Source organism: Oenanthe melanoleuca, chromosome 8, assembly GCF_029582105.1.
Source record: "Oenanthe melanoleuca isolate GR-GAL-2019-014 chromosome 8, OMel1.0, whole genome shotgun sequence".
Taxonomy (NCBI): Eukaryota; Metazoa; Chordata; class Aves; order Passeriformes; family Muscicapidae; genus Oenanthe; species Oenanthe melanoleuca.
The window spans coordinates 12,156,687-12,180,058 of record NC_079342.1 but is presented as its reverse complement, the minus strand read 5'-3'; the positions used below and the strand labels follow the sequence as shown (position 1 = coordinate 12,180,058).

The 23,372-nt window shown below is 37.3% G+C and overlaps 1 protein-coding gene across 4 annotated transcripts; it reads right to left on the bottom strand.

Annotated features, from left to right (window-relative positions):
• Positions 1-977: 977 nt before the first annotated feature.
• On the bottom strand, positions 978-20,474 carry KYAT3 (kynurenine aminotransferase 3). 4 transcript variants are annotated; one of them, XM_056497637.1, is made up of 14 exons: positions 19,815-20,474; positions 15,570-15,670; positions 14,811-14,869; positions 13,483-13,627; positions 12,649-12,798; positions 11,343-11,429; positions 9,888-10,010; positions 9,676-9,796; positions 5,881-5,957; positions 4,989-5,078; positions 4,217-4,403; positions 3,107-3,180; positions 2,589-2,675; positions 978-1,276 (listed from the first exon to the last, which is right to left on the bottom strand). In XM_056497637.1, the coding sequence occupies exons 1-14, from the start codon at positions 19,987-19,989 to the stop codon at positions 1,214-1,216; spliced, it is 1,539 nt and encodes a 512-aa protein (XP_056353612.1). In that variant the 5' UTR covers positions 19,990-20,474; the 3' UTR covers positions 978-1,213. The 4 variants fall into 4 exon arrangements, with proteins under 4 accessions (XP_056353612.1, XP_056353615.1, XP_056353614.1 ...); XM_056497640.1 differs by lacking the exon at positions 19,815-20,474 and adding an exon at positions 19,561-19,808; XM_056497639.1 differs by lacking the exon at positions 19,815-20,474 and adding an exon at positions 19,459-19,554.
• Between the last annotated feature and the right edge of the window lie 2,898 nt (positions 20,475-23,372).

Genomic DNA, 23,372 nt, shown 5'->3' with positions numbered 1-23,372 from the left:
ATGAAAAAATCTAGCTGCTCTTCTCCCAGTCCAGTTTCTATACCTTTTTTTAGGTCCTGGCCATGGTCATAGTCTAATGAAATTCAGTTAAGAGTCTAGCTATGCGATCACAGAATGAGTAAAACATCAGCAAACCAAATTACTGAATTTGTTGAGGCTTAGCACCATAAGAGCTATGTCATTGTTTAAGCCTAGCTGGCAACAACCAACCCCAGCTGCTCACTCACCCACCACCCCAGACTGGTGGAATGGGGAGAAAAATAAAAAATAAAACATGTAGGTCGAGATAAAGTTTAATAACTGAAAAAAGAAGAAAAAAAAAAAAAAAAAAGCAGAAAAAAAAAGAAACAATAGTAAATAATGATAACAAAAAGGATTTTTAAAAAAGTAATGCACAATACAGTTGCTTACCAGTTTGGTATGACATTGCCAATGCTGTAACATGGGAAGAAAAGGAATTATATAAATAATTATATCACTGTACATCTGATTGTAAAGGAGCCTCTATAGCAGTCTTCTATATTTTGCTTTGTAGATTCATCCATGTAATAAATACAAGGTAGACATAAGAAAATAGAATTCCTATTCTAGATACCACTTTTATAATTGTATTGAGGACTGAATACTTCCAGAACACCATGCATGACTATTCTAGGCAATAAAATAGTAATTATGTAACTTAGAACTTTTCACTTTATTTAAACTGATGCAATTTCTGCATACAGAATAGGTAGGCAGGTATGTAGAGTCCCTGCAATTATCTAATATGAGCCATGGGTCTTCATCTTCCTCTACTGCAGGTTATTTGGTTTCACAAATTAAGATGTTTCTAAGTCTCTCTTTAGTTCCCATACTATCTCATACCAAAAATACCTCCCCCTTTTTACTTGTAAGTTTAAAATACCTATATAATTTCTTTATTTTACACAGAGTCCTATAAATCTTTCCTTTCAGTAAAAAAAATTAATACCACTGGGGTTTCTTTAAGAGAAAAGCACTTTATTTTTAAAAGACTAAAAATAACCTCTGACTGCATTACACATATTTCAGTAAATCATTGTTTTAACTCTTCAGTAGGTAGGAGCAAAAAGTTATTTACAATGTCATATTAATTCTGTACTGTATTAGGTAATTTTTTTCTTAAGTTTCCAGAAAAAAACCACCAAACCTACTCTTAGATAGTTATACCATATGGAAGAGTTAATAAGAAAAATCAGCATGTCTGTTTATTCCAGTTCTTCAGGATCACTTCAGCTGCATCTAGTGTGCTGTCTTTCTGCAAAACACGGAACAACACTATTACTGCAAGAATGGAATTCCTGAAAAGAGTCAGTCATGATTATATCATCTCAAATCAGTATTTGGTTTTTTCAGTTGAAAATATCTTTTCAACCAGTTTTTCATTGACAGTTATGAGGTACAAATCTGGACTCTACAAAGAATTCAGTGCTGATTCCTTGAAAATATTCGTTAGATATATTTAAAAGATACCATCTCAGCATTCATATTATCCCATTTAATGAAATCAATACTTGCATAAATTCATGGCACTAATGCACCGGTGTAACTTAGCAGCTCTGGTTTGGAGACATGCTAGCACACTTTCCTAATCCCTGTGAGTACAGTTGGGATTTTTTAATCTCCTTGCAGCCACATTATGCTGTGAACTACTTAAACATAATCCCTCCAAACTGTGTAGCTTGGGTCCAGCCCTGTGAGTCACACAGGCTGTCTAACTTGAAATGATTAGTGCTGTTTATCAGCCACAGGTACAACCAGTAATTTTACCCTGGTTGTTACTAGCTCAGTTTATACCATAGACTTTACACCATCAAAAGATGTAAGTAACACAATGAGAAACTCTCCTTCTTTACTGTTGCAGGCTAAGACTCTGATCTTTACACAGAACAGTTCAGGATTTGCACATGTTCCATTATGATGACTCTGTTACAGAGCAATTGGGAAACATCTTAGGGCTTTGGCCTTATCAAAGTTTACATACCTGTCTCCAAAGTCTTTCAGACTTTCAAGAACAGACGTAACAGGGGGAAGAATATGTGCAAAGAAGATGCTCACAAAATTGCAAAAGTCAGCCAATTCAAAAAAACCCCAGGTTTTCTTATGTAATATGGAGCTCATGTGAAACTCTGTGTATTTTCAGGCAAGCAAGCTAAATTTGAAGGTGACCTCTTCACTGTTTTTGCTGTTGGACACTGAACAGGAGTGGGGCACATACTGCTATATAATTATTCTCTGCTCTGGATTATAGGTATCACATCAATTGATAGCTTACCTGTCTCAATAATTTTCACTGTCACCACTGGTCAAGAATGTTTTTAAAAATCAATACAAGAAGCTTAAAAGGGCTATCCATCCAGTTGTTTTCTGCCAGTTACCCTTCCTAGCCATGCCACCCACACTGATGGCGTAAAGTCCATCAGCAAAAAGACAATTGAAGATACTTTGTGCTGAATTTTACACCAGACTAACTTTGTTCCTAAAAGCTTTCAATACAAGAGGTCCTGGGAAAAATGTAACAGTCTCTTGCGAATTCCTGTACTGCTTTGATTTTCAGGACACAATTTTACCTTAATGAAGCAAAAACGTATGTATTTTTCAAACTGTTTCTTTGTCTCAGGACCACAGAATGCTGAAAGAGGAATAGCTGACAGCTTCTGAAACATAAAACAGAAATAACATTTGCTTATTTAAATTTGTATAAAAAATCTGATTCAAGCATGATGATTTTACTATTCTATTTCTAGAACCCTCCCTCCCTACACATGAGGGAAAGACAAGGTTTAATTTTATATGCACTAGCTAGGCTTTACTAAATTCAAACTACTTTTCTTAGGCAAAATATTTCAAAGGTATTTTTGTACAACCAACACTTAAGCATGCTGAAAGAAAAGTTCTGGGATGTAGCACAAACCAACAGCATACATTTTCAACATATTTAGCAATATTTTAGTCACACCACTATCAGCAACAACAAATAATATTTTGAGAGGAACATCTCTACTATTGTTTAATAACTATGGTTGCACTGTTCTTGCTTTCAACAGAATGTAATTTCTAAAATTAGAGTATGATTAAGACATCTTACCTTAGATGCTATCATCCATTTGACAAATTTATAATCATAAGGTTGTTTCTCATCTATATCAGAGAGATCCACATCTAAATGTAAAACACATATGTTGTAAGATTTCCTAGACTCCAATGGGAAGGCATTCATTAACAGCATTTTATTACAGTTAATACTTAAGAATTAAGATACATGTTTTTATTTTAATATATAATTTTAAAATTGTACTATAAGAAGTAAAATAGGCCAACAGATTGAACCTTTCCCTTCTGATCTGAGCACTTGTATTCTGTCCAAAGCAAATTCATACATGTAGCTTGGAAGAAAGCCATGTAATACTCCAAAAAGTCATGAAGTCTGGGCTATTTGGGGTCAGGGCTATGGAGGGTACTAAAGAATGCATTTATTGCATGGACAGCAATATTCCCTGAAAATGCAGTTTTCTCATCTGTGAAACCAGTGTACCTAAAACTTCCTGACATATGATTAAACTATATCATTCTTCTGTGTTTAAACATTTCTGTCTGAATGACAAATGCCATTTAGACCAGTTAGTGAAAAAATTTAGAACTAAAAAAAAACCCTTCCCCTGTGGGAATTCTTCTACTGAAGCTACTATAACCTGAATTTTCAAAAGGTTTGTAAATTTTGGTAGCATTTTACAGTGTTTAGGGATCAGAATGCTTCAAAGAGCGTTTAGGGTGTGACTTCAGATTAGGAAAAACAAAGAAACAAACAAAAAAAGGCCAGAAAGAGGAAAATACAAATGGTATGAACTCAGGATATTATCCAGGTGCTAGGCTCTCAAACGTTTACATAGTCATAGATATTTTGAAAATATTAATGTTTATATAATTCTTTTATCCTCTCTAAAAATTGTCAAAGCTTTGCAAAACATGGACAGCAAGTTAGGATCACAAATGTTTTGCTGAAGCTCATAAAATCAACCTTGCCAGCTAAGCTGGAACTGAAAATTTCAATTTTTTTTTTTTTTCAATTAGTACTCCTGAAAACATTATGCACACATATATGTGCATATGAGTTGAGAATATAGTTTAAAATGAAAGCTGCATTTTCTGATTAACCAAATTTACTTTCCACATGCTCTTTAACAAACTTTATACTGACTTAACATGGAAACATCAACAATCATGAAGTATCCTCCATCTGGAATGACAGGCTTTAGTCCAGCCTCTTTCAGTAGCTGAGCCATCCGATCACGCTTGCTTTCCAGCTCTCGAGACAGCGAGTAAAAATAGCACTCTGGGTCATCCATGCGCTTATAGTCTATCCAAAATGCTTGTGCCAGAGCCTCCTGGGAACATAAGGTCCAAAGTACTCATTGACACTCAGTAAACTCACAGACACTCACATTTCCTGCTGAAATCATGGATTTTTGTTCAATCCTGGCCCTCATGAAACAAATCGCCACAGGAATTACACAAGATACATCTGTAATCTGTTTGCTACTTTTTTTACACTTTGTGCTGTGGCAACAGCCGAAACACCCAATCTTTTGCTAGGCACTAATCATATAAAGAAGTCAGAGTCTTGACACAAGGGCTTACAATCTGAATTTAAGTTAAATTTAATTGTTTTGTAAAATATACCATAGATTACTAGGCACTAGTAGACAGAACTTTCACTTATATTTGCTAGGCAATCATTAAGATTGTCATGTTTTATGCAAGAAGTAGTTTGTAGGTAAAAGACGAAAGAATCTGCAAGACTTTTTTTTTTAAATGCCTGGTGAACAGATCAAATTTGTTTCCTCTTCTTACGCCCTAGAATATGTGTTTTGATAACTAAAAATCCATTGTTGTGATTATTTTTTTATTACATGAGACCAACAGCTTTACTTATACCAGAAAACAATCTCTCTTGCCCCATCTGTACCTACCTGTAATGGAGTTGGGCAAGTATATAGTGTATTTTGGTGAACAACTTGCAAATGCTTAATCAAATGCTCAGGACCAATGGACCAACCAAGCTAAGGGAGGAAAGCAGGCATATATTATACTTATAGGCAGTGCTGTTATGAAAAGATAACAAATACTAGAATTTAGCCAATGTCTCAAGTTTATCTTATTTTAAGATTTTTTTTGTTAAATTGTTAAGAAAAAGCTGGTTTACACAAAGCTTGGTGTATGATACCTTTAAAAAATGTTAGATTTGAGACAACAGTTATAGTTTTCCTTATTCCTATCTCTCATAGGATACTGCTCAAACTTTTAACTCTTCATGTAACAAGGGTTACAAGTGAAATTGAACTTTTATTAGGAATGTTATTTCTAATTGGTTTAGAACCTTTCCATCTCTCAAGCTCCTGTGTCAAAGCCAGTTTGAATATGAAACAAAAGCTCACTACTGAATCATGTATATGCTGTGGTTCAGTTTGTACACAGGTGATAAAGAAGAATTTAATCGCTAAAAATTTTTTTTTCACTTTCTGATATATATTTAAAAGTCAAGATGTGAAAACTGGATAGTTGAAATATCATAATATCCATGTTTTCTCCAAGAATCTTTTCTGATTTTGAACAAATCATACTGTGGTGGATTTTTTAGTAACTTATGCTCACAAGAGTTTATCAATTAAGAGACAAGAAGATAATTAAAACATGGGTGCTAAAGACAGGTAATTGTTCTTACTGAATGGTATTGTCACATTTTGGAAACATGAAGATTTGTCAGAAACTTTCACAACACAGGTCATAAAAACAGAGGTGCTTTAGAGTAAAAAGTGCATTCTGTTATCTCTGAGTTAACTCATGTATATTGATTCTTCTTACCTTCCAGCCAGTTACACTGTATGTTTTCCCAGCACTTCCTATAGTTACTGTTCTTTCCCACATACCTGGCAACATAGCTGTACAAGAAATAAAATTTATTTGGTACAGGTGCGCTCACATATTCCGTGTAGTTTGAAGAACTGCACTGCCCCTAGCCAAAAGCTGTATTTTCATTGCATCTGAAGTAAACAAGAATGTTGAGAACGTTCTAAAATTATAGCAATTGTAACAAACGAGAAAGGATATATGGGCCAGTGCTTTTTAGTATGAAAAGAAGGTCAGGATTAATGAAAGGAGAAAGAAGAGACAGAAAGAGGTACACTTTGAAAACTACATGTCAGTTATCCTCAGCAAAAATGCACAACTATGCATAAGAAAAATATGAACTAAGGCTACCCATTTACCCTAGGACAGATTATCTCTGAAGCCTGGTAATAGTACTATACACAACACTAACTCAGGCACTGCAACCCACTTTACTAGAATTGTCCAGTTCAGTGTCATTGGCTGTCCAGACATCAGAAAAAAAATAATTACTAAGACTTCTAACCCAGAACCAAACAACAGAACACCAGAAAACTAGCAGGGTGAGTAAATAAATTATGCAGTATTGTACAATTTGAACAGGCCTGAGACTGACTGACAATAGCAGTTAACTTAAATATCTGCAAGGATTAAGGAACTCACAGAGGTCTGTCTCTGTCTTTGCAGTTTTATCTGATAGGAGACCAAAATCCTTTGTTTCCTTTCCAAAGAGATGACAGAGCAAAGGTCTCTTCCTGTAGTTTGCTATTTTTTTTCCTCTATACAGCTTCTGCAAAGCTCTACTTGAACTCCAACTTAATTAATTTCAAGAGAAACAGATAAATCCAGACACATTTAAGTCTGAAATACAAAGTCAGACAAGATTGCAATTACAGTAGTCACCAACATCTGTCTTCACCTCATTTGTATACTAGAACCACTACTAGTTGTTAAATCCCCTCTCTAGCGAGACCAATGAACAAAGATTTTCCAAATTAAACCCTTGAATTTCCCAAGGAAGTTTTTGCAGCAGTTAGGCATGGTGTAATTCTTTCAGTTATTTGAAAACATGTGTTGTAATTTCTTGAGCAAACTTACCAAGAAGAGAAACCAAACAGCATGAAAGCAACTGCTTTTCCTATTAGCCTACACATACTCAACTACTCAACTACTCTGTGATGACTTTGAAATGAAAAAGGATGAACAGATGTATCTTCTAAGCTGGCCAAGAATATAGATCTCTTCCTAGAGGCACCCAAACTGGCTCTCCCAGACTGCCTAAAGAATTTGCTTTCAAAGCTAATGGGCTCTAGCAAGCCTGTTTTGCCACATAGTCACAGGAATTCAGCCTTGGAGATAGAATGGGACAGCATTTCAAACAATAGCAGCAGTACAAGGACACAGAGAAAGAAGCAGCTCCATTGCTTTTACAATCAAGTTTTAAATAGGGTAATTTCCCCATGCCACCTGGCAACCATATATGACATCATATGACACCATAACCAAGTCTGACTACAATTTAAAAACTAATCAAGTGCAAACTAACATATAATAAGCCTGTTACCCGAGATGGTGCTCAGCTTGTTGAGTGGCTTGTTCAGAATCCTCATCATGAGGTGAATCTCTAAATCTGTCAATGCAGCCCTAGTCATTATGCAGAGGAAGTCCACATTTTTACAGAAGCCAGATGATGGGAAACATGAAGTGTTCTTTGCTACAGAAAACTGCTTCAGTGACAGCACAAAGACTGTACTAATTTTATGATCTGTGGCTAGCAACCCCTGCTAAATTGTATCAAGGAACAACTATCAGATCTCATAAATTGATGCAATATCCATTTTGTATCTCCCACAAAAAAAAGTGTCACTGCATTGGATAGAATATGTAGAGGTGGTTATGGAAACACAAGAATTTATAAATAGGGAAATAGCACACTCACTTTTATTGTATTATTTTTGTAGACTTAAAAGTAATAAGGAAAATGAGAAGCATAAGTAAAAAAAAGAGAAGAGTCTGATTCTTTCACTGAAATAATGTTGTTGTTTACAGGATTACTCTGAAAGTTCTGGAGTACTTTTAACACTAAAGATGATATCATGGGATCTGTTAGAGAATCTGTACCTAAACCTAGTTGACTAACTTTCTGGGCTTTAATTTGCATTTTCTTTATACAGTAATTTTACATTTTATGCTAAATTACAGAATGCCTTTTATTCAACTGGAAATATTTTGGCTTGAAGCATTAAGATGCTGATGACAATGGAGTTACTGCATCTTAAAAATTTGCCACCTGTCCATAAGATGAAGTGTAGCTTCAACAACAATGTTGTTGGACCTGCTGCTGTTGAAAAGGGGATACCTTACACCATACACAGAGATTTTGATTCTGAATACAGCCTTGCATGAAATGCTAAGGTCATGAAACACCTGCTAAGGCCATGTAGAAATCTTTAATCTAACTGACTTCACTTTGCAACTGGGATACATGATTAGTTACTGTTGGGTAACCTGTTAGGATGCAGTGACTCAGATTACAATCACATGAATGTACCCAGAATGTTCTCCTTCTTCCATGTCTGAAGATCTTCAATAGGATTCAATATTCAATATTCAATAGTATCACTGTCAAGGCAGCCACAACAGCCATGAATCTAGGTCACTTTCAACACAGACTCACAGCCTGTGCATGGCCAATGCAATCAATGCACTGCAGCTGGATGATCAGCAACTGTGCAGCCGAGCTAACAAGTATTGCAAGCTCATTTAGATATAATTTTCTATTACTCATAAGATTCAATTTTCACACTGATATAGCCCCCACCAATGGATTTTATTGTCACTCTACAAATATGAAAATGAAACCTAGAAGCAAAGTTATTCCACATCTAACCAGTGGCAGAGCCAGGAAAAAAGGTAAGTCTGTTCATGTCTAAATTATACTTAAGTGTCTTGATTTCATTGTTTAATCTTAACTATGTGTCTCTATTGCACATGACTGAAATGTGTCTTCAATATAACAATAATTCATGCAAGGTAGTTCATGCAAGATGCTAACATCAGAAACAAAATATCTGTACATGTGAGAAGGAAGTTTTGGACTGTTCAAACACATCAGCAGAGCCAATCCGAGGTCACCAGACTAGAAACTTTCACAGAAATACATAGCGGTAGCATTATAGACCTGGCAAAGAGTTCAGTAACCTGCTCTAGATTAAATTGTCATGAGGCAGTGGGAGTGATTCCACTAACTTCAGTGAAACTTGGATCAAGTAAAACAAGAGGATCAGGAACCTGGCATCATTATTTGTTTTTCTGCTTTGTTCTTGAAATGGTGCTTTACCCCTGTAGCAACACTACCTGAAGATTTAAGAGGCTTTCATACTGCACTTGCAGGACTTACTTGACTGAATTTGATGTCCAGTATTTAACCCTGTCTCCCAACCTTCAGAGGGACAATGCTCATCCACTATCTCCACAAGGATCTTTATGCTATTTTTTAGTTTTTATAATTAGTGGAGCAAAAATAATTGTGTTCCTCATTGTCCATTTCCCTCATTGATTATCTCTACAAAGCTTTGAGAAGGAAGTTCTAATTCCTGTTCCTTTTACTAGTTCTTCAGCAAAACATTGTCAAATACACATACAGTAACAGCAGCTATACTTGTCATAGCCAACAAAGTAGCTTAATAAAAATGACAAATTCATATGATCATAACTGACTGACAAGCATCATTCTACAACCACTTCTAAGATGCCACAAAAAATCAGTACCTATTTTAATGTGTTTATTCCCTTTATACACCAGCCATTCATACACTTCATCACTGATGCACAGGGTGTCATGTTTAATACAGAGATCAGCTATTACTTGGAGCTCTTCTCGGGTAAAAACCTAGGATTCAGAAAAAGTAAAGGAAAATGCATTAATCACAGTATTTAAGGCTTTCTTTGAAATTAAGGTGGTATTAAAGCAGGACTCTTACCTTGCCTATCGGGTTGTGTGGAGTATTCAGAATAATTGCTTTTGTTTTGGAATTAAATTTATTTGCAAGTTCAGCAGGATCTAAGACCCAATCAGCACTAGATGCAGTGTTTCCATCATTTTTCTAAAAAAACCACAAAAAACCACAAAAGATAGTACCATAATAATTTTATACATTACTTTAATACATGTTGCAGCCTAAAGAGAGCTGCTTAACTTATCACCCTCAAACACTTTCATAACCATATGTAACAACCTATCCAATCTGTCTTGCTCACCTGAGAGAAGGTAGTTCTAGGAACAGGTAAACTATTATGACAGTAGCTGTTCTCTCCTGGCCCTGTCTGTCTTAAAGCCCCTGCATGAATTGTTTTCCAGGATCTTCTTGTACACATGCTGGTTATTACAGTGTGTAATGAAGAAAGCCCAGTCACATGGCAGGAGAGTTTACAGCCTTGCCAGACAGTAGAGCCAGCGTGCGCTTGCTTGACTGAAAAGACTGATCACCAGGTCTTTTCCTCCTCCTTAAACTAATGAAAATGGCCAGAGTTAAAAATCTGCACTACTGAGTCTCTAGAGTTTATATACTACACAAGTATTCCAAATGATTAAGAAGTTTGGGCCAGTTGGTACAGAGAACACAAAGCATAACCACACTACCCTTCTGACACCTGCAATGACTGGGAGAGGGCCAGATGGAAAACAAAAGTGTGAAACAGAAAATACTTGGAGGTGCTCTGTCATTCGAAACATCCCTAGAAGGTGGGCATCCAGAGGAACAGTCTCACCTACTCCCACTGCAGCCCTGGAGGTTTTGTCACTGTGTTGTTCTGATTTCATGGTGTTCCTGCAACAGTCCTGCCCTAAGAGCCCATCAGCCCTTCCCATGCAAGGCTGCCAGTTGCACAAGGCACAGTTGGGCATACAGAACAACCCTTGCAAGCTGTGGGCATAATGCCAGCAGTACCAATTTGACAATTAACCCATAGCCTATTTAACAATAAAGGAAACAGTAATTCTTATATGTATAGCAAATACGTGGCTACAAGATCAGTCCTTATTTAGCAAGTATATTTTGGAAAATAAACTGTATTCTGTCATTGTAGGAATTACTGCAGGGATTGGGAACCAAATCTTTTGAAAACCAACTGACAGAGAAATTGCACTGATACCTGAATCCCCCTTCCATAATTTGCACTGAAAATTGAAGAAAGCAGTTTTAATCAGCTTTCAGAATACACAAATTAAAGCAAATAAGAAACATTGTTTCACCTTCTCCAACACTAATAAAATATTCTATCTCTTTTGGATTATCATTGTCTCAGACTTGCACTATAGCAAACTATCTCATTTTTATGCAATTTGATATTTTGAAAAATGATACAGAAAAGCATCAGACTGTACTGAATATGAATGAGAAACTTCATATAATTAGTAAATTTAAAGAGTTACTCACACATCTTAGTGGGATAAAAACAGGCTTTGCACCCGCCATCTTTACCATTGGCTCATAACAGTCATAAAATGGCTCTATTATTATTACCTGAAATGACAATCATCAGTATCAGAAACAAAGGGTATACTGTGCATGATACCATCATATTTCTACATTTACCTTGGTGCTATAACTTGATAATGTTTCTGGCACTCCAGGTTTAATGTTATAGCATTGCAGAATATCCCTCCTTTTAGAGCACAACACAATAATGCCCTCAGGCTAAGTATGATAAGCACTACTCATTTTTGACAATACATACAGGATGTTTTTCTATAGTTACACATTACAACTATTGAGTTATAATAAGAAGAATTTTTGAGTCCTACTCACAGATTTGAAGATGCAAGGCAAAGATACAAGGATGGGAAATAGCAATGGCAAATTACTGAGCCACAGCAGAGCTGCTCTAATTATGCCCATGAAATTCCATGATCTCAAAGTATGTAGAAAACTCAGAAGAACACTTAAGTCCTCAAATTTAATCAGACAAAAATTGTCAGGCAAAGAAAGAGGACAAACTCAAGATAAACTGCACAGAGAAGGCAAGACAATAGGAAAACAAGGCAAACAACAACAGCAGAAAAAACAAACCATCAAAAGCAAAGGCTAATAGAACTATTCCAAACAAAAGAGAAGTGACTATCAGAGCAACAGAAAAGCAAGATGAGAATACAATATACAAGTGAAACAAATAAAACATTGAAAGCAAGCTACATGACAACACAAAAAGGTTTTGTCCACTATGGATAGATATATTCCTGTAAAATTACTTTTAATATCATTGTCAAAAGGCAGACATCAGTAGGAGTGAAGTGCTGAGTCATCACAGCTAGTACAGTAAACTAACAAGCCTTTGTTACCTATGCTGCCCCATGAAATGTCCAAAACAGAACCTGATACACAATGGTTACCTAAACACCCACAGTTCTTTGTGCCACCCTTAGTTGCCTGTTGCAGACAACAGCCCACATGTTTTCTGAAATAAGAAATCAGTGTATTGTATTGTGTCACCTAACAGTAACAGTGATAAAGAAACTGCCAGATACCCTAACTGTGAAAAAAAGTGTTTGTAAGCTGAGTGATAGGAAGGCAGCCAAAGGATAGTCTCCTAATCACAGCTTCTGAAACCAAAAGTCAGATGTACAACTGTAAAAAATCAAACCAATGGGGACAGAAATAAGCCCCAACATTAACTTATATTTAGAAGTAGACAAATAAGAAAAAGAGAAAGATTATTATGTCTGTATTTCCAGTAAAAACTTACTTCATCTCCCTCTTCAATTAGTGCCTGTATTGTACTAAACAGAGATCCATAAGCTCCCACAGTCACCAGGATATCTGTGAGAGGATCAATCTTTCTTCCACAAACTTTCTCATAGACTTGAGACAAGGCTTTCACTAGTGATGGATGTCCCTGTTCAAAACAAACAAAAAAATAGTAACTGATTGGAGTGTTCCTAACAACGTATAATCCTGGTTTTGGGCTTTATTCTATGTGTATCAAACTATTACATGTTGAAATAGAAAAATACAAGCCCTCAGTGTTAATGGCTGTTAACAGGTTGCAGGGTTTAAACTTTTTGCACACTAGGAAAGACAGAAACTCTACAAGGCAGCTTACAGAATGGGTAATAAATATATTCATACCCATACAAAATATTATTATATCAGAGGCAAAAAATTCCTGCTTTTATCCCTTGCTAGTCTCCACTGAAACCTACTAAGTTCTGTGTGTGAATCTCTTCTTGATCCTAGATGTGCTGTCTCAGTGGTATCAAGTATTTCTTTCTCATTCTCCCACTGTACTCCCACTGACAAAAGTCAGATGGAAATGTATAACCTACGCTCTTTAAACTGAATCAACTCCTCAGAGACAGTCTATTCCAGACCTGTTCTTCCATTTTGTTCTTGCTGAAGGATTCTGCCTCGAAGAAGCCTACACAGAGGAAGTTCATTAGTAACAGATAAGGCTACTAGATCAACTTAATTTGGGACATAAGATTGTGATTTATAGATAAAACTAATTTAAAGTCTTTTTTTTTTTCCCCTGTGGCACATCTTCCAGTGAACTTGGGTCCTGGAGTTCCACAATACTTACAAAGCCTCGGGTGTACTGGTTCAGTCTGTCAACTGCTGCTACCTTTGCCAGTTCCTCTTTAACATAGCTGGGAGGGGATATATCAGGAAGGCCTTGACCGAGATTAACAATTGAGGGATCTGCTGCCACTTTTGTAAATTCAACCCTGGAGGGAAAAACATCTTAAAGTTAACATACCAGATAAAATTATCTTTTTATTCATTAGCATTAGAAGGCAAAACAAAAGTATTTCAGTTTGCCAAATTTACAGTGGTGGGAACAGGTTTAAGTAGAATGCCCACATGGAGAGCAGAGGGCTGAAATAATGTGACCACAGGAGTCAGAGGGCACTGAAGAAAAGGTTGATGTTCAGCATCCACTGAATAACTTTTCTGCCAAAGTGTGCTCAGATGTGCAGATACACAAACACACAGTTACTTTGGATAAAGCCAGAAACTGAATGCCAGGCACATTAAATGTCTTAAAGGTTAAATTCGGTCAATTGAAGGGGTCAGTTAAACTACCCAGTCACCTCAGAGTGCTATAATTTTTTAAAGTAATTTTAGGCAACAGACTGTTTCAGGGTATCTATTAACTGTTCTTAGGAGCCTGCAGGATCCTTGAACAGTTTTTCCTTCCTCCCTTAACAGGTCAGCTTTACATTTTACTCTTCCTCCCTACCAAAACATTAACAGGATTTAAAAAACAAAACAAAGCAACCCTCCCCGCATCATAACTCTCCCTACACAGCATCACAGTTCTTTCAAAAATGAATATATATTGCTAAAAATTGGCTTGAGGCCAAATACTCAAAACACCTTGTGAATATGTACATACAACTAATGCAGCACATATATACAGCTAAGGTAAGCCCAAAACAGTCTTTTCACCAACTAAGAAAATTCCATATTTATTAGTGATGGCAATATTACTTTAAGAACAATTTATACCTAGAAAAAAATATGTATTAAAAATAAATTATAAAACATGTATAATGGCTTTAAAAAATATCTGACTTGTTTGGTAAACACAAATCAGATGTAAGTGAAATACATTACTCAGCAGAATTAACATTTAAATTTGAAAATCAGCTATACTACCATGCCCATGAGTTACACTTGTCTTACATTAATAGATGAAAAGAAGCCCAAGCCTAATAGTTAAAGCTCAAAAATTAAACATACTTTTAATTGAATTTAATTCACTGCTTCTAAACAGGTGCCAAATATATTCCAGCAGAGATAGAAAATGCCATGTACCTTATAATTGGCAATAATTGTCTTTTTAGAAAGAAAATGCATCAGCCAAGAACATTTTCTGAAATTTGCAGATATTGTCCTCTTACTTACCAGACATTGCTATCAAGGCCTTCAATTCGTCTTGTATTCTTGTGTCTGAAGGGCATTGTCTGCAAGATTTAAATTACAGACAGAAGGGTTTTGTTAGGAAAGACAAAGTATGATATTGTTGGATTCAGCATGAAAACCCCCATTCACTCCTTCTCAAATATACCATTGGCAGCTGAATTTGGTAGTTACACAAAATTATAGATATGTTCTTTCATTAAAGCTTCCATAACAGCTTGAATTTAGACTAACAAGAAAATACACAAAAATGTCCTAAATTCTCATTCATCACTAAACTTTCAGCAAGGATGTAGGAGGGGCATAATTTAGCTCAATAGCTTTAAAAGATGGCCTTAAAAGAAAAAAAATTGTGTTCATACTTTCTTTATATTTTCACTATTTGCTAATATCTGAAAGACTGTGCTATTTGTAGTTCAATTCCTGCTCAATCCAGTTTGCAAAATATGTATTTGCAAGCTTCTCTCTAAAAGCTAGGCAATCTTTCTGCTGTGATATGTGCTAGATGTGACTTTAAAGACTGAAAAGGATACACAAAGCAATAATCACCAAATTCTGTTATGCTAGTGTGGTTAATATTTGACTGATTCAAATACCTTATTTTGTTTTTGATAGCAAATATTTTTATCTATAACAAGGAATAAAACACATCTAAAGCATATATATTTGCAACATTACAAAATTAGTGCATGTCTAAAACATTGCATGAAATAGTTTTCTCTATGGAGCTGAAGGAATACTTACTGCAGAGGTGGAGTGTTTGATGGATCTGGAAAGCAAATCTGTTCTTAGCTGGCAGGTTCTAATGCCACGGCAACAGAAGTTTCGTGAAGCAAGAAACATGCCTGCATAATAAATAAGTGACCTGAAAAACCTTCCAGATTCTAGGAAGGAGTTCCTACACATCACTGAGAAATTTTAAGGTAAGATCCTCTCCCCTTCTCTCAGGTGATTTTATTTCAATTAAGTAAGGCTACTAAATTATTACCATGTAACAGTTGTAAGCACAAAGGATTAACTCTGTAATTGGCAGGGCTGAAAAATGTTTCTGAGTGTCAGCTCAAAGGAAGGTTTCCTTTATTTGGCAACACTGATCTTTTCTTTGAACTACAGCTCAGTCTAAATGCAATTCAAGCTTCAAAGTCTCTGTTAAAATTTTTGTGGAAATGTGTTTGTGTAATAAAAATTGCTATTAAAATTGGTAATATAGAATAGAAAGAGTCAAATTTTTGGAAAGTTGGACACCTTTAATACCAGTCTCCATTTCCAAGTGTTCCAAAACAGATATGCCGAAATCAGGAAAATTAAGATGACCGGTCACACTGGAGAGGGAGGCCTATGAACTTTATGTAACTACACTAAATTTTGTCACAGTGACATGGCAAACACTGAACATCTCCCATGGCTGAAAACAACTAGAAAAGACACTTTGTGTAGAGTAACAGATCATTTATAGGCTGGATAAAATGTGTCCTGTTAACTAATAACTATCAAAAAAGAAGTAAGAACTGGTACTTCAGGAAACTATTTCCAGAAGATACGTTAAAACATATGTATAAGATTACATTGCCACAATGACTGAAATGTGTTAGAAACATGTAACCCACAAATCTGATATCAGAAACACAGTAGCCACAGCAGTATAATTATTAATTTTTTTGCCATAGTTTACTCATTAAAGAGTATTTAACTTCTGTTTCCCCCCTGACTTTGCTACCTGAGAAGCAGAAGAGAATAAAAAAAAGAAAATATTCTCTTTGTATTAGACACAAAGGAATGCCATTGCCTCTTCAAATGAAACCATGCAAGCCTTGTGAACAGAAAGAAAAATGGTAAATCAATAGCACAGTAAAATATGATGTTTTCATTAAGAAGAATGCTTTTAGTCCAAAAAGAAAGTGTCCTTTACACTTATTAACTAATAGAAAAGTCCAATCAAAGATGCCTCAATGCATAAGTTTTGAAAGTATGCTGATTTTCCTTTCTCTTATCCCAGTGCTACAAACTCAGTTTCACTTCTGAAATTAGTGTCTTTGTCACACAGTGCTGAGTTGTGGCTAACTCAATTAGACCTTCAAAATACCCCCATAATCCCACTGCATTTAGCAATCTGTAAGCAAGCAATTGATATTCATTTACAAGAAGAAACTCTGCTAGTCTGAGGAGTAACAAAAGTAAACAGCAAGTAAACCTTTGGCACTAGTCAGCAGATACTCTGAAAGAGACAGAAGAAACACATGTGCTCAAAAAAGACCTGAAAATTAATTTTAAGTGATTGCAAATAATACCACCTAGCATATTCAAGGTTATCTTTGAGAATAACTATGCAAAATCAAAAAGATTATGAAGGTCTCTATTTCTCCCCTTGTTTAATGTTACAAAAACTACTTGTGTAATATACTGATGCTATCTTCAAACATGACCATGATATTGGTGCTATTCTCCAGGGTCAGACAAAAGACAGTGTAACTCTTGCACCCGCTTGCAGTGAACACTTGCAGTAGTTAGTTAGTGCAGAGACAAACATGCATATCTTTGCCTCTTTCATTTTGTATGAGAAATAGAAAAGCTAAATAAAAAATGTGCAAGCCTTACATGCAGAACTAACTTGCAAGTAAGAAAAATTACTGACAGATGTAAATATTTCCAGCATTAGTGCCATGGTGCACAGAAAAACAGAACCATTATTTGATACAAGGCAATCCCACAAAACCACCACACTGCATGAGCAACAGCAGACCTGTATAACTGTGGCGTAGTCAATCTCTGCAAGTGCCTAAAATAGTGCCTGAAGAAAAATTATACTCACCTTTAATACCACAGAAATGTACAAACTGTGAAAACTTTATGAGTAACATAATGGAAATGACTTTGTTAAACAGCCTCAGTAAGAATAGGCACTGGCATGTAACACTTCTCCCACTGTTTCTATCTTTGTGACACTTTTTCAGTGAAAACAGAGACAAGTCTACTGGCCATTAAATGTAAAAGCATCCAATAAAGTATTTTTATTACTTGTTTTATTTCTAAAAATGCCTCTTTTCTCATCTGTAACTCTGAGTACCTTCACTTAAATTATTATAGGATGTAAAGGGAAAGGCCCCCTTAATATAACCAGATACTGTCCCACACACTAATCTCAAAACCAAAACAAAACCAAACCACCAAGGCCAACTCATTTTTTCCAAACACTTGCATTCCCACTATAATTTTATATGACATGTTAAGACATATCACAGGCTTAGGAGAATTATTTCCCGTTACTTTTACAATGAATGTACTCTCAAATATTACCCTTGTATGTGTTTTAGCACAACCAAGTATGTGTAAGGCACATCAATGAGATGGTTTATATTATTCTAAGCTAAGTTTTTATCATTGGGATACAAAGTTTCTTCCAGTTCAGGGAGTTGCACAATTGCAACAGAGAAGTACTGTGGACCCCATTTCAACGCTCTTGTAAGGCTCTTCTAACACAGAAAATCCACTGATTTTTGTGGGGGAATTAGAAGTAATATTAATTTCTTTCTTAGTCTTATTAATGTTTATTTTTTCAATCTTGGAGTCAGACATAAGCATTTTGGCCAAGAGTCATGACTGCTAAACCTAGAAATTAAGTCAGAAATTCTTTTCATCCCATTCTAATCTTCAGTGCTCTGAAGCATTCATGTAGTCAGTCCTCCTGGAATTCAGGCTTGCATATCAACAAAGAAAACAGGAAAATTAACATGTTAGAGAAAAAAGGATAACAAATGACTTCTCCTACAGCTTTCCACTTTTTTAGGGGAGTGAGAAGCAAGCAAGGCTATCAGAAAGGTCAGTGCAGTAAATGTTTTTTAGTGGGACTGGTAGAAAGGCATATTCTGGTTGCAAATTGGGTTGAAACTCAGGTTTGGTACTTAAATCAGACTGGAAGATACATTTGGACTTGGTCATGGGAAATAGATGAATATACCTGTGTACTAAAAATAATTTAGTTCATGCTGTGCTCTGTAACTGTTCCAGCATAGATACAATCTCTGAGTTGTAGGCTCTTCTGCTCCCTTCACAGCTGCCCAGCCTCCTGGTCACACAGTACCCTGATGTGGGGATGCTGCTGAACCTCTGGGGCATTTTCTAAAAAGTTACAGTCTTGTAATTAATTGATTTTTTCTGCTTTGAAATAAAAGACCAAATGATGCTGTTCCTTCATTTTTGAGCTTTAGTTATTCCATCTCTTAAAAAAAAAAACATGTCACAGAGCTTGGACAACATTTGGTCAGACCGCTGAAGCTGCTGCATTTTTTCAGCTGACAAATAGTCTCATTTTACTGGGGAGCCTCAGTGACGAGCATTACTAGAAACACCAAGTCTTTGAAGGACTGTCTCTTCTTATTGTCTAGAGGATGAAAACCTTGGAGAAAGAAAAGGTGCCATTTTACCAGTGGAGGGCTCTCCAGGACTTTTTTTCCTCCCATCCATATGCAACAGATGGCTTATCGAGCCAACAGAACTGTTACTAAAATCAGAGAAGTTGGGCAAGGGCACTGAACTTAAAACCTGCTGAATGAGAAAGATTTATCATAGTTGTCATTTCTTCTTTCATAATCTACAAGGAACGGAGCTAATTTATGTGTGGAGAAATAAATTTTACCATACGGATTACGGAGCCGGATGAGATTGTGGGGTTTTTTCTTGCTTTCTTTTCCCTCTCTCAGAGCAGCTCTACCATGTAGGTAATCTGTGTTGCACTTACGCTCCCACCCACGCGTGTTTCCAACCTGCGGCACTCCCGGGGCTGGGGAGGCCGGAACCTGCCGGGCACCGGCGCCGCCCGCCCTCACCCGCAGGCCGCTCGCTCGGAGCCGGGGCTCCCCGGGCCCGGCCCGGCCGCTTGCGGGACGGCAAGGGCGGCCACCCCGAGCTCGGGCTGGGAGCGCCTCCCCTGCAGGCGCTCGGCACAGAAAGGCCCCGAGGGCAGCGCCTCGGCGTCGCCACACTGACACTCACCGCCCCGACACCGCCTCCGCCTCCGCCGCCACCGCTCCCGATGGGGCGGGGCCGCGGGGCCCGTCCCGCCGCTCTGAGGGGCGGAGAGCGCCCATCCCTCCTGCTCCTCCAGTCCGCGGGCCCGAGAGCTCCCGTCCCGCCCGTCCGGCCGCTCTGAGGGGCGGAGAGCGCCCATCCCTCCTGCTCCTCCAGTCCCAGGGCCGGAGAGCTCCCGTCCGGCCGCTCTGAGGGGCGGAGAGTTCCCGTCCCTCCCGTCCCGCCGCTCCGAGGGGCGGAGAGCTCCCCTCCCGTCCCTCCCGTCCCGCCGTTCCGAGGGGCGGAGAGCTCCCGTCCCGTCCCTCCCGTCCCGCCGCTCCGAGGGGCGAAGAGCTCCCGTCCCGTCCCTCCGGTCCCGCCGTTCCGAGGGGCGGAGAGCTCCCGTCCCGTCCCTCCGGTCCCGCCGTTCCAAGGGGCAGAGAACTCCCCTCCCGTCCCTCCGGTTCCGCCGCTCCGAGGGGCGGAGAGCTCCCGTCCCGTCCCTCCGGTCCCGCCCCTCGGGTGAGGAGCTGCTGAGGGCAGAGGACTGCGGGCAGTGCGGCGGTGGGACGGGGCAGAGCCAAGGCTTAGAAATGTCTCTAGCCGATACCAAGTTGTGGTGGATATATATATATATATATATATATATTTTTTTTTTTTAAAATCAGAATTTGAATGGAGATTTTTTTTCCCTTCATCTCTTCGTGCTCGACTATATCTTGTTATGGAGCTACACAGACGTGTACGTAGCATCTCTCAGGTATCATAAAACTTGGCGCTCTGTTGGGAAAAACTGAGCTAACTGGTTGCCTTTCTTGGGCTTTGGCCCTTCTGGAGGGAATAAAGTGTCAAAATCGTAAAAAATTACCTCACGCGTAAGTTAACCACTTATAAGGAAAATAATGGAATTGTCCAGATTTTTTAAGATCACATAACCTCACAGAATCTGCATTTTTAAGGTTCCTTTTCACAATCAGGACAGAGACTCAATTTGCAAATTAAAAAGTTGTCTTTAATCAACCCGTCACCATCAAATTTGATTATTCAGTTAGAAATATGTGTATATATTTGAAATGTTTGGTCTACTTTTCCTGCTCTTATAAATCTTAACAAAACTGGCTTGCCTTAATTTCAACACCATTGTACTGATTGTTTGCATCATTGTACATCATTGTTTGAGAGAAAGACCATACAACTCCAATTAATTTTTTATGCTAAGTCCCATTGTGTTTCTGCAGAGCTGAAAGAACCCACAAATCAGATTTTACAAGGGCGTAGTATGACACTGTGTCAAATACATTTCAATAATATGGATAAATATTTTTGAAAGAATTGTGCAAGCCAGTGAGAAAATACTTTCTATAGCAAGTCCTCATTGTTCCCTTTTAAAGTGGGTACTAGAGAGACCTCTGATGTGTCAGTAAGAATCACAAAGATGAGGATTACGGGCAGAATGCAGATATGAAAGGGGATAGATAGACTATTTGCATATTGTTACAATATGTATTGTGTTATGTATGTAATCATTGTGTATATTCATAGAAAATGAAAGAGTAAGAGCTGGTTGAAGAGAACCAATTTCACAGAACAAACTAGAACACTCTACTTGGATGTAGAAATACCCTGACAAGGCCAGAACAAAACAGCAAAATTAAGAAACAAGTCCCAGTAATTATTTTAGATCCTAAATAAGACACACGAAATTTAACACCTTTTTTTTTTTTTTTTTTTTTAATGCTTCTTGAGAATTGTCAAGGTCTCAAAGTGCAATCTCTGGCAGAGAGGACATCTGCAAGCATGCACTGGAGGGCAGCAGATCCCAACATCTGCTCTGTCATGAGACACTTCAAAAAGGGGAAAAAAGAAACTTTAACCTACCATTGGCCTTTTGTTCCATTGATGCATGCATTTTTCAGAGACTTGTGTACAAAGCAGATGTCATGGGGTAACCCATGAACTGTGACATTTCCCAGGCTTCATCCTGTCTACTCTAGGCCCGTGATACAGATAGCTGAAGGGATGTTGTTAAGATTCTCCTGATTCATCCTCAGATGATGAAACAAACACTGTTTGAGTTCTTATCCTAAGTGATGCTCAGTGTTTACCAGATCAGCAGAGATAGTGAAGAATAGAGGAGGTTTTGAATCTTGTCTGCTCCAGCTGGCATTGACATTTCCTATCTTGCAAGATTGTGACTCTTGGTGAAACAATCTTTTGAGCTTGTGAGTTAATAGGATCCACTACATTTTAACTAACGTGGCAAACACAGTAATATCTGTTCTTTTAGTTACAATTCTGTAGCCTCAATTTCAGTTTGAATTTCAACTGAAGTAGTATGAAAAACATTTAAGAGGTCCAACTTCTGCAATAATCAAAGTCTACTGTAGTCTTGGACAGCTATGAAAATTGTAGTTGTTACCTATGCACCTATGTGCAGTAGTAATTTTTCAGATTCTTCTCCCCAAAATGACTTTTTTTTTTTTTTTTTTTAATGTAGTTGTATTTTGTTCTTTAAGCAGGAAATCCTCACTTTACATATCAGTCAGATGGTCTTGAAGGAGGCCTGTCTCATAGTGTTAGAGAAACTGAGTAAGCAGTCCAGCTTTCCTATACTTTGAGCAGTGTGAAGGTCCAAAACTTCTGTTTCAAAGATCACTATCTTAAAAGAGTTTTAGCAGTTCTGACACTGCAGTGAAAACAGGAACACTGATTCTAATGATTAAATACATTGTCTGATGAATGCAGAATCCAAGAGTTTCCAAAAAATTAAATCAGTCCTGAAACTGAGGGCTCAGCTAAAGTAATAAATTCAGGTTTGGTGAGGCATTTGCTTTTTTAGATTTATCTTTCATACATAAAAATAATATCTATTTCTATATTTTAAAGGTAACTTTGTTATCACCAAAATTTAACTTTTCTGACTTTTTTTAAGCACCCAAAATATCTTGTACTGAGGTTCAGTTTAGAAGCATCTCACTCATTTTGTAAGTGCTTAACAATGCCTCCTCAATTTTTGATAAAAGTCTACCATGGCAGCTTAACACATTCTCATTCATTAGAAGTCAGAATTAGTGCATTTTTAGTCTAATTTCTTTTAATATAACCCAGCTCTGTCTTTTTTTTTTTTTTTTTTTTTTCCTAATAGGAAAGGAGGTCAAGAATTTCTACACTTCAAAACTCATTAGTGAGGGAGTTCAATTGAAGTTGACAAAATTATTTGGCAGAATTTGGGTGCCCATGCACACTACTAACAATCCATAAAAAAATCAGCTGACCAGCTATGTTTTGTCCATCAGAGTTTTCTATCCTAGCTGCAGTAGATAAGACTCTAGTAAACCTGTATCTTTGTCAAATCAAAGTAGAGATGAAAAATATAAAATTTAAATCAGCTTTCCCTTGGCATACAGCCAACACTTTCCAAAGTGCTATTACACAAGTCATAAAAATAAATCCTTATATGTGACAGTTCCAAAAGGGAGGTTTGTACTGTAATTTCCTTTTTATAAGAATTTAAGACCCTAAAGAGTTTTTCATCAACAAGAA

Bases quoted from the DNA above. Each gene is read 5' to 3' on its own strand.
- KYAT3 (XM_056497637.1), bottom strand. From the start codon at position 19,989: ATGGGCGCTCTCCGCCCCTCAGAGCGGCCGGACGGGCGGGACGGGAGC. The intron at 11,430-12,648 runs GTAAGTTTTTAC...TTGTCATTTCAG, and splicing joins TAATTGAAGAGGGAGATGAA to GTAATAATAATAGAGCCATT. The intron at 9,797-9,887 runs GTAAGAGTCCTG...TCTGAATCCTAG, and splicing joins CACACAACCCGATAGGCAAG to GTTTTTACCCGAGAAGAGCT.